General features: G+C 33.0%; 1 protein-coding gene across 3 annotated transcripts in view; it reads right to left on the reverse strand.

The window, feature by feature from the left end:
- LOC106478039 (neuronal acetylcholine receptor subunit alpha-7-like) overlaps nt 1-12,773 on the reverse strand; it is a 128,061-nt gene that overhangs the window by 28,193 nt on the left and 87,095 nt on the right. For all 3 annotated transcript variants that reach the window (XM_022381556.1, XM_022381554.1, XM_022381555.1), the window contains exon 2: nt 5,517-5,656. In XM_022381556.1, the coding sequence (XP_022237264.1) occupies nt 5,517-5,656 (140 nt within the window). The remainder of the gene's footprint in view (nt 1-5,516; nt 5,657-12,773) is intronic.

A 12,773-nucleotide genomic window follows, 5' to 3' on the forward strand; every position in this document is an offset into this window, starting at 1 on the left:
ACTGGGGGGCAAAAGAAATGAAGGATACACTTCCAAACTATCTGCAGCTACTAATGTTTTATTTTTTAAATGAAGGACACTCTTTCAAACTATCTGTTATCACTGTTATCATTACCTAGTTCGTAAGCTGATTGGAAAGTCTTTCGGGAGTATTGGATGGCATAATCAAACCGTCCTTCTGGCGGAGAATGAAACCTGCTTGAATGTATGTTTAGTCAGAAAGAAAAGCTAATTCACTGTTCTGAACTTATAATCAACCTCTTTGACTTCTTTCTCCAGTTATTAACCGTTATTTGTTTGATTTTCAATAATATTAACAGTTAAATAGAGTATAAAGCCACAGCTAATTTACACAAACATATTTATGTATACACGCGGAAATACGACAGCCAAGAATACTTAGTTTCCTTCGGAGAATCTCTCTTGGGTCTTAAAGAGGTTCATTTCCAGTTTTATGGTTTTAGTTTCTCAGAATATACTATTATTATCCATATAAAATATTATATTCATGTTTATAGTGAATAGCTTAGTTTTGTGTATGCATGAACCTACACTTAATTTTACGATTGGGAAAAATAAAACGAAAGTCTACGCGTGTAGCACCATTTTGTTAACAAGTTATTTCCCAGCGGACAATGAATAAATCATAGAACTTACCCGAAATTATTTCATTACGATTAAATGCTTCGGTTGATTTTAAACTAAAAAGTGTTTATATAGAGTCTAGGAAATATCAAAAGTTTATTTTATTTACTGATGTACTGCTATCAACGTCCGTAAAAATCAAAATACAATGGGGGGAGGTTTAGATGCACTTTGTAAGGATGATTTGCATACTCCAGTGCAATGAAATGTCGCCACAGATGCGAGTCGTGGCGCCACAAGTGACATCTGTACATTTGCCTCACGGCGAGTTCCAGTGTAGTCAATAAGAAGGATCTTCATATAATGAGTAGACTGTTAAAAGACATAACATTTCGAAAATGGACGTCTAAATGTTCTTTTTAGAAGTAAAAGAACTCGCAACCGGAGCGTTTAAAACAGCAACAGTCAATCTGTAACAACATTGACGCCCGCAAAGTAGAGGGAGAAGAACCACCCGACTCCAATAGCCAATGTGATGAAGCTGGGTATAAATTCAGGTATATTTAACAAGACTGGGGATTGAGGAAAGCTCACAAGTTTCCAGTCACATCTAAAAAGCAATGGCTATTTTATTGTGAAAACATCCTTGTTATAAAGTATGGTTAACCCTCATTATATAGTGTTTGAATGACTGTGCACCAGAAACGAGTGTTTTTGCTGAAAGTGTGGGAATTGAGGTGTTTGCGTGTTTTTATGTATCGTCTGAATGAATGTGTACCGAGTTAATGGGGATAATACTGTTCTTTTGTTTGTCTGGCAGATAAAATTGTGCAAGAACGGATAGTTTGGGTGTCATACGGACGAGAGCGTAAAACAAGAGTATATTTGTCGTGTTTGAAGGGACGAATAAAAGCAATGTATATTTATTCATGATTACGAGGAACCCACTTGAAGTAAATATATATATATATAGTAGAGACGGCTGATATGGGTATTAAAACCTTTTATTTAAAAACACAAAACAAGTAACAACGTTTCGACCTCCTTAGATCATCATCAGGTTAACCTCAGGAGGTCGAAAGGTTTTTAATACCCATAACAGCATCTCTACCATATAAGGTATATTAATATTTCTTTTTTTTTCTGAATTTTCACATACTTATCTATAATATGGGTAAAAGAATATAAGATTGGAGTATTTTATGTGTCATCTGAATAAAAGTGTATAAGTTATGTGTTTTATCATTTTGATTAATGTGCAAATGCTTGTTTTTTCTAGATTAAAACACGTGGCATTTCTCGTATAAAATAGTGTAACATTGTTCCTTGTTATAACGTAATGTCGTTTCAAACGCACCAGCTGAAAATTACAAAGTCAAGCAGAATAAAATATACTTAAGCACAGGTCAGGTTTTTAAATTAATAGTGGAGTTTTTTACATATTTGTTTGTGTCGACTCAAAGGCAATGTTTTATCTAGCCATTTAATTCGATTTAATTAAGATAGTCAGATTTCCTGGAAGGAAGTTCATTTCTTTAATAGATAGAACGCGTCAAGTATAATATTAAGTACTATCATTCATTACGTGCCCGGTTTGTTAACAGACGAAAGACATACTTCATTTCGAAATCTTTCTAGGGTAAATAATTCAATTAATAACAGAATGCAGTTTTGTAGAAAAGAATAAGAATTGATGTGAGGTGAATCTTCGTGTTTGACTATGCATGAGTGGCTGGCATGTAAGTGATCACTTTGAGTTAGTTATAGATATTTATAAAGATTATATGAAAAATCCTAGTTACGTTACACACGCAAGTACAAGGAGTTATATACTCTCTTTATAAACATGGACGTGTTCTTTTGAAGTACGATAAATAAAAAATAACTCTTGTTATTTACCTACATTTTGATAAACTCAGTCTTCTGTTTATCATACTCCTTCAAACTATCTGCTATTACTACGTTTTATAAACATGTCGGTATTCTTTTTAAATACAATAAATAAAAAATAACTTTTGTTATTAACCTACATATTTGATAAATTTCAGGTTTCCGTGTACCATAGTTTTGACGTCTGTCTTTAAAAATAGTCACATGAAAAAGTTGAAAGTACTGCAATGTTTGGTTCAAGAACACACACACACCCTTATTCTTAAGATTTTATTCAGCACCAGTAAATGATAACGTCTCTTATCATTTGGCTAAATACTAGACCCAAACTATTATAAAGAAATGCAATGGTTTTCATGAAATAAAATCGAATTATACCCTGGACCCACATTCAAACTAACCTAACGATTATAAGCTACTCAACAATAACATCCGAACGGGGAATTATAAAGTTCGCCTTTACTAACTTTAGATTATATATCTCAACGTGCAAATTAATCACCTTCCTGTGGCTTAGTGGTAAGCTTGAGGGTTAATGGCGCAAAATTTCAGGGTTCAATCCCTGCGGTTGGCACAGCACAGATAGTCCATTATGTACCTTTGTGGTTAACAGCAAACGGAGAGGCAAGCTAAGCTGAGGACATGAAGTGTTTACTGTAAACTAATAGCATAGCTTATACGCAAAATTACGTTTGAGAATAAAAATGTAAGGTTATAGAGAAAACTGGAAAACGCTACACAAAAAATGAACTCGAAAATGTAATATAGACGCAGATAACGTGAAAATGTAAACGACAAAAAAAAATGTGTCAATGTGTAAACTACACACAAACTAACTCCTGAGTGCAAACTAGCCAAAGAATATTAGTTGAAATAAAACTGATCGATAAACTCAATGTGTTAAATTATACGCTCACTAACGATCGAATGCTTACAGAACATCAAACAATGTAAATTACAAGTTCACAGGAAAATTTTAACTTCTATCTACATGGACATGATCATGAGAATATCAGCTACATGAAAACTAACCATAAATATAAAATAAGCTTCAAGCAAACTAACCTACAAGTATGAACTACATGAAAAGCAACCAGAAAGTGCTAAATGTATAGTAAACTAACCATAAATATAAAATATGCTTCATGCAAGCTAACCTACAAGTATGAACTACACGAAAAGCAACCAGAAAGTGCTAAATGTATAGTAAACTAACCATAAATATAAAATAAGCTTTCTGCAAACTAACCTACAAGTATGAACTACATGAAAAGCAACCATAAAGTACTAAATGTATAGTAAACTAACAGTAAATATAAAATAAGCTTCATGCAAGCCAACCTACAAGTATGAACTACATGAAAAGCAACCATAAAGTACTAAATGTATAGTAAACTAACAGTAAATATAAAATAAGCTTCATGCAAGCTAACCTACAAGTATGAACTACATGAAAAGCAACCATAAAGTACTAAATGTATAGTAAACTAACAGTAAATATAAAATAAGCTTCATGCAAGCTAACCTACAAGTATGAACTACATGAAAAGCAACCATAAAGTACTATATGTATAGTAAACTAACAGTAAATATAAATAAGCTTCATGCAAGCTAACCTACAAGTATGAAGTACATGAAAAGCAACCATAAAGTACTAAATGTATAGTAAACTAACCATAAATATAAAATAAGCTTCATGCAAACTAACCTACAAGTATGAAGTACATGAAAAGCAACCATAAAGTACTAAATGTATAGTAAGCTAACAGTAAATATAAAATAAGCTTCATGCAAGTTAGCCTACAAGTATGAACTACATGAAAACTAAACTGAAAATACCGGCTATAAGACAATTAACTACACGCAAAGTAGCATAAAAGTATGAACTACATGCAAATTATTAACTCAATAATAATAACTGCAAGTGTAATTTAAGTACAAACTAACCGTACGTTATTTTCACTAAGTGTTTTTTTCTTTGAATATCCTGCTTGGAATAGCTTGATTTTTTATTATAAAGATTGAAAACACATTTCTTTAATAAAGGAAGCTAAGAAGAAAACTTCCCAGAAACATCGAAATTAATTAATATTAAAATGTAAATTACGTATCAAATTGAAGTATGAAAATGATTATTTAATCACTTTAGCAATGACTCAACTGACCACTATACCTTAAAAAATATTAACTAGGTTTTGCTGCATGTTGAAATGTACAACGTAAATGCTTAACTCATTATTCAAAAACTTAATTTTACGCTATCGATGGAGTCAAAAATGCGATTAAAATTTTATTGAACTTCGTAAACGTCTGTTACAATTATAAGTAAAATATTGTTCGATCTCTTCAATGACGTTTTACGTCCCTTTTTTATGGACATAAAAAATATTTTTGAGACTTTCCTACTGAACGAACTACAACTTAACGTTAGCACAAGTTTATGGTTGAGTTCAGAACCAATATTAGTTTCAAATTTTGTACGTCCGTTTAGTTATAATAGCAGCTTTTCAGATGTGCAACGAAAAATATTTATAGAATGAATGAGCTAAAAGTATAAAGAAAATACAAGAACTGATGTAAAACCAGCCAATAACTGTGTATAGTATCAGGAAAATATCTGATAAAACTATTATAGTGAAGAGTGAGAAAAAGAATTTAATGAAAAGCTGTTGTATTACTAGGGTATTTGGAAAATAAAAGAGAAAAAATACGCTTTCCTTTTTGGATAGAAGAGCGATGCAACTTTTTAAAAATTATTTTGTGGTTGAAATTTTCGAACCAAAAAAAGATAGCCTGGAGGAATGTGTAATAAAAATACTTAACCAAAGTATGGATAGAATATTTCAAGCTAAGAAAATCGTGAATTTTTCCACCAGGGATCGCTATAGTTACATAAATGTTTGAAGTCTTCTCACACTTTTATTTATAGATTAAGTTCTAGTCACAAACGACAGAGGATAAAACGATTGTTTTTTGTGTATGTCACATAGAATCGCCTAAACACATCTATCACTACATTATGTAGAACCAAGACGTCTTACCACATCAATCAACTGCTGTAAGGTTACACCAAAACTAAGCAACAGAGGATCAGACTCATTGGCTACCGGTCTTTCCATAACATTGTAGTCTCGAAGTAAGTCATTGAGAAGTCTTCGTTCATGAGGGCCTTGTGCCGAGCCTAAAAAATATGAAAATATTAATTTTATAACTCTTAAACTAGTTTCTTAGTTATTCTAAACTGTTTCTAACAGCTAGCTAGATCTTTATTTATAAAGAAAGTTTTTGACACTATATAACTCGAAAATATACAAAAAGGTAAACTCTTTTTCACGATTCGAAGTAAATTAGTGGAAATAAAGTTTTTCACAGCTAGTTTGAAAGCGTAAAAAATGTATACGTACCTAAGTTTTTTTAAATTGAGTTAAAGTCTAAGTTTTCTATTTCGATAAAGTAGTTTCATGAAGTTTGATTAATGGTTTGCTTAAAATGCTGAATGAATCAGTAATATTTCAACAAAAATGTGACTGGATCTTGGATGTAATTCACATTAAGAGCGCTAATATGAAGCTTATAATTAGATTTTATATCTTACATGCAGCTCATCAGGTCTAATCGATTAAGCGTAATAAGATTAAAAGCAGCTCAATTCAGTTTTAATTTACGTAAGTTTTGTTTTGGTTTTGAACTAAGCTCTGAAATCGTGCTGCCAGATGGCTTTTAAGATTGACAAGTTTGCTTGAACTAATTCAAAATTGTTTCAGTATTTTAGTTATTGAGAAAAGTAATATTGTAATATATAACATTAAAGTTACTCGGATAGAAATGTCCCGATGGAGCTCGAATGTATACTAGGTTGCTAGCATTATGTAAATACTAGCGTGAAATGTATAATAGCCTGTATTAACACTTTATTTATATGCCGTTTTAAACAACACAACCGATAAATCTTAAATAAGGTGCTACAAGTAAATATAGTACAGAAAGGAAACATGCATAAATCTACATGTAGGATATTGAATAGAAATGGACGTCAGGCGAAAGAATTTGGTACGTGCATTCAAGTAAAAATATATTTGTAGTGGAATACATATATGAATACTTAAATAAAAAAATGTACAATATATATATATATATATTGTGTGTGTGTGTGTGTATGCAATGAACATTGGTTACACATGAAGAAATATGAAGTATTAGATTGGTTGTATTATTTTGTATGCGAGAACACTGATATGTGTTATATTACATCGCTATGTGTATCCAGGTGTGTGATATATGCAGATATATAAACCCATCTCCTTCCCAAGGGAACAAATGACGCCACCATGTTTGAATTTACCTAGCATTAAACAATGGCTACTCTTTAGGGATTCGAAAGCTTATATTCTAGAAAAAGTCAGAAAAATTGCGTGATATTATACAGCTTTAACCAATAGAATATATATATATTTGTAAGGCATTCCCGTTCAATAAAATGTTAATATCTAAGGCAAGAGCTACATGTAATAATTATGATAAAAAGATAAGGCAATGCGATAGTTTCTACGAATGAATGAACTTGGCAGTAATTTAGGTTTTAAATTTCACGAGCCCCGAAGGGGCTTGAGAGACAACCTGATGCGCTCATAAACTGTTGTTTCTCTTCAACCCCTACACTGATTTGAGAATTAGATCTACTGGAGTGTGATCAGACTTAGAGGTATCATGGTGGGTATGATGACTTCTGATAGTTCTGCTTATTTGGATGAGTGACTAGGGTTTTAAGATTAATTTCTATGTTGGGAGGGTAACACTATCTAATAATTTCTACTGATCTGTATTTCAATTATATAGATGTTAGTGTATGTACATTTCATGAGTGATTAATTTTTCGTTGTCCAGTGTAAGCCTTCTGAAGTCTATTTTACCCGTCACACTGCCTCTTGAGCCTTAGACCCAAAGTATGCATGACGTGAGTCAAGATTCGTGAGTACCTGAGTTACGTGGAGGCAGCAAAATTCCATTAGACACGTAAATTAGAGATACACACAAAAAAAACAAAACACGTATCAACATTATACCACGCACATAAAAACACCTATACCTGTTAACTTGGTTAACGAAACGAATTAGCCTCACTAAAAGGATTTACTCGTGAAATAAGTTTCAACTCTAAAGATCATCAATTTGTAAATCTGTGATCAAACAAAGTAGTTGGGCTTTTCTATAAATGACGAAAAAATATTTTGCGTTTATCACAAAAGCTTCAACTAATCGTCTATGATACCTTTCTGAAAGTTTGGGGTGGGTTCTTGTTCTGGTAATTGAAAATAAAATTACATGGAGATCTAAGTGAAACTTAGAAATTACTACAGTTTAATTAAGGGAACTATGAATTATTGATTGCACTTTAAGTATGCTAAATCCTTAAGTTATAATCTTCCTGTCACTACACTGTCCAGCTTTGGTGAAATGTTTTCTTTAGTATTTTCCGTTATGAAACAAGAAAATTAAATACTTTTAAGTACTAACTAAAGCATAGGAATGGGAATGTTTGAGGAATGGATCCATCTCCAGAAACTCTACTATCTGTAGAGTTGATTCACACGCAAGAAACACTGTGTTGGATCTTCATACACTAACCGTTATCTTTTGTATGTTTTGAAATTAAATTCACAATATAAGTAGAAAATAATAAACGTAGATAAGTAGGCTTAGCGCAATTTCCTATGTGTGTAGTACTCTCAAATCACGATATTAACTTGTGTCAAACTTAATGGAGGTGGTAAAGCTGTGAAGCTACGTTCATAACACTTTAGTAATATCTTTAAACAATGATTCTGAGAAACAGCCTTCGTATTGCAGCAAAAACGTACATTTATCGGGCTAATTGTTTTACAAATGATACCTTATGTAGTGTTTTTGTCGTAGTCACGTTATCGTACGAGAGTCATTTTTCTTTCGTTTCCAACTGAAACTAGAAGAACGATAAGAATTGTGAAGCTCTTTCTATCGAAAATATCAATTGTATTCATTCACATAGAGTAAAACATATTGATCATGAAAAGCTTACGTTATTGGACTGTCAGATTTGTGGCAATAGGCCACGTTAGAATAGTTAGGTCGCTTGATTGACAACTGGCATAATTTGACAACACGTCTTGTAGCGTGAAATCTTAAAGAAATACACTCTGAAAATGTAGTTTTTTTTTCTTTCAAAACAGAAGCGTTCCAAGCAATACAACAGCATCAACTGTCAGGTTTTGAAGATTAGTACGTAAGTTACATGACACTAAATAAACTTATAAAAGTGAATGGTCTTATGCCGGAAAAATAATCATACTTTATCATATGCTATTCTCCCGCATGGAAAAACTATTATGTTTTTGACATCCTTATTCTCTTCTTAAAGCTGGTTTTATAATGTGAAAACCTGAGAAGCTGACTGATCGCACAAGAAGTTTATAAGCCATCAGAAAATGGGTCCCTTCAGCTGAGAAATAATAGTCTTAGAGTAATAAGAGAGAGGGGGTGGAGTTCAAAGTTACCGCACATCAACAAACCTTCACGACGAGTAAAGCCAGTTGTTCCGTGCCGCATAAACACCGAACAATTCCCATCCCGCTCAGTTGGATCAAGGACGAGAATGTTAAAACAGTAACAGAAAGTGTTATCCCTTGATCACCACGTTTTAATACCTTTCTTTCATAAACATGTTGGCACGTAACGGCCCATTACTCTTCCTATGTCTATAGCTAGGGAGGATTCTAACGAACTTGCGTTTCATGAGAAGTCTAGAAATATTACTTTTAGTATTGATGTTGACAAACAAAATTATCATTGTATCCTAATGTACGTGCACCCATAAATCATTATTCTTTAATAGATTTTACTTTTAACTGCTAAGTAAAATATTATGCGTTATAGAGTATCAGAAAAATTGTTTGTATGATTTTACTTTTATATTATTTCCCGAATTACTTTATTTTACCTAAATTGATTCTGCAGGTCCAGACAAAGATCTCTGACTTAAAAAAAATCTGGCCTGAACTCTTGCAAATTTCTGAAATGTATGCATAATTATAATAACTTATAGTATATTAAAATAACGCTTTAACTAGGCCTTCTTACAAAAGAAACTGTTGATAATAAATCATACGTAACCGAGGGGAGGATCAAACTCAGCATACTTCAACAAGAAGAATATTTCGTTTCAAAGTTCGAATTAGTTTTGCAGAAAATATGCTATCATTTCCGTATGTCTTTTTCGACAAATCTGTTGAACTCGGGCCATTGGCTATTCGATTCCGGATACGACAAAGAATAAGCTCTGGAGTCTTTCCATTCTAAGCACCTTAGAAAATCTAATTGATTATCCGTATGTCTTTTTCGACAAATCTGTTGAACTCAGGCCATTGGCTATTCGATTCCGGATACGACAAAGAATAAGCTCTGGAGTCTTTCCATTCTAAGCACCTTAGAAAATCTAATTGATTATTCTTTTCTTTACTGGACGCGAACATATGTCATATTTATATGTCATAAGTTACAGTTGAATGTGAACACGTTGTTGGTGCTATTTTGTATGTGTTGTTTTATACAAAACGTGGTAAATAAAACCGATGAAACTATCTACGCTACTCTCTCTATATATATTAAAAGAAACAAATAACTAGTTTTCTTTACACTCGATGCAGACTAGACCTGCCATGCAAGTAATTTTACCTCTATTTTCAGCTTTACTTGTTTGTAGTTAAGCCCAAAGCTACACGATGGGCTATCTGTGCTCTGCCCATCACGGGTATCGAAACCCGGTTTTTAGCGTTGTAAGTCCGCAGACATACCGCTGAGCCACTGGGGGTAGAGGGACTTCAGTTTTAATACAATCCCAAAGTTTAGTTTTTGTGTTAAGGAATTTTACATGGAAGAAATGGATGTCTAGTGAAAATCAGTTAGTACCTTAGTTTTACTTTTGTTTGCGAGGTTTCGTTGTAAAACTATACACAAATGACAGATCTAATTAAATATCTGTCCAATAAGATAAGTCACTAATGCGTCTGGATAAAACTATTTGAAGTCTTAAACTAAGCTCTGATAACAGATTATAGTTATTATCCAAATTTGTACGAGGACCTTCGTTTTGGTACAATGAATGAATCTTAGAATAGTGTTTTCAGTTTCAATGATGTAAAAAAGTATAGAAATAGTCATTATTTTAGCATTCTTAATGACAACTAATTGTTTGATAGATTACGTACAAAGCTACACAAGGGCGATCTGTACTAGCCGTTCTTATTTCGGAAGTGATAGACTAGAGAGAAGGCAGCTAGTCAACAACTCCCACCGCCATTTTGTGGGCTACCTGAAATGCGGAGCGCGTTTTATTTATTTAATTACTGCGGTGCCCTCCAATGGTACAGCGGTATGTCTGGTGACTTACAACGCTAGAAACCGGGTTTTGATACCCATGGTGGGCATAGCACAGATAGCTCATTGTGTAGCTTTGTGCTTAATTACAAACAAACAAACCTTATTGCGGAATGCGAAACCCAGAACCTCCAATCCACCGTCCAGCACTTTAACCACTGGGTCACGCACGGCACTTTCAAGATAATAATTGTACTCATAATTAAATAAGAATGATTGGCTGTGCATAACAAGTCATGAAAGACAACAATTTACAGTATAATATTCGTTCTCTACATACGAGCAATACATACAGTATTTTTTTGTTTTTTGTGTATTTAGAATTATAACTATAGTTAAAAGTGATACCTGCTGCGTACTCAGAAAAGCACGAACAGTAAATCTAATTCTTTATAGAGAGTTACAAAGTTCGTTATTGTTAAAGTCCTGTTTGGCTGGTAGAGGTATTTAATGGATGAGTTTTCCTTATGTAATAAACTTGAAGGTTAATAACCGATCATGAAACAATTTTTCTATCCACTAATGCTTTCGCATTGCAATACATTTTCATTTAGGTCACATTTACACTTGAAAATCTTTTTTTCTCTGTTGCTAATATTAGGTTACTCGTAAGAAACACAATGAAAAAAAAACGATTTAATGCTTCAATAACAATACGTATTTGAAACATTATAAAATATATAACAGAATCGCAAATATGAATATTTGAAATATCAAAACCAAACTTTTATTTTAAGATTTTCGATTTCTGTTTTTGGTTAATACTGGGTTACGATTTTTACTCTAAAATAGATTTCATTTCACATGTTTTGTTATTTCAACCAACTCTCTTCATTGGTGGTAGGTTTAGTCAAGCAACTACGGGGCTACAGGAAAGACAGCTAGTCAACAACACCAACCGCCAACTCTTGATATGGCCAAATAGTTGGATTTGACTGTCAGTTTTATAACGCACTCACAGCCCCAAGCGCGGAGCGCGTTTTTGCTGTCGAAACAGACTACCTATCAGGCTGATTAGTTAAGCTTTCAATATAAAACTACCCATCAGGCTGTTTGGTTCAACCTTAAATATAAAACTACCTATCAATCTGTTTGGCTAAACATTCCTTCTTCAAAGCTACAATCTTCACAAGGAGATTTTCTGTCTGCCTGTCTGTACGGTACCTGAACATGATACTCTTTTTGCATTTATGAAGTTGTGTTTGAGTAGTAGGCGTGAGATATGTTGCTCAATCCCATCCTGCCCAACTCCAAGTATTTCGACCGCAATGTGCATGCCTGTTAGGTAAGCGAGAATTAACGCCAGTATTCTAAAGGAATAACATATACCTACAGAAATTATGATAAAGCTCATATAATATTTTTTCTCTTTGAAGAAATTGTTAAATTAGTTAATTTTCGTCCATTTTTCTTTCAACTCTGAAAGAACAGGTTTAGAATTCCAACGGAGGTGGAATTTGGCAGTGGTGCCAAATAGAACAATGCCAGAGATCTAAAGTAAAACTAACATAAAGCTTAGCTTAGGATGAGTGACATTTATTTCTACAATTAGGAAAAATGCCAAGTAGACAGAGAGCCCAAAACAGATATTATAATCAGAAATAGTATTTATTAAAGTGATTACAACACAAAATCTGACCGCAACATATGTAGCTGAAAATAACATAGGAAGATTGTAAGAATGTATTCAGGCAAAGCGAAGAAAAAGTATGACGTTAGGACAGGCAAGATGAAATAAGGTTCTCAGTCATTCACTACATAATGACATATTCTTAAAAATTCCTTATACGTTAAACAAAAATCAATTAATGATTATTATGAGTCACATCGATGCCTAGAAGATGGTGAGGACAGGTTGGCAGTGAAGCTAATAGCCTCTTGATTGTTTG

Source organism: Limulus polyphemus, unplaced genomic scaffold (genome assembly GCF_000517525.1).
Source record: "Limulus polyphemus unplaced genomic scaffold, Limulus_polyphemus-2.1.2 Scaffold175, whole genome shotgun sequence".
NCBI classification, from domain to species: domain Eukaryota; kingdom Metazoa; phylum Arthropoda; class Merostomata; order Xiphosura; family Limulidae; genus Limulus; species Limulus polyphemus.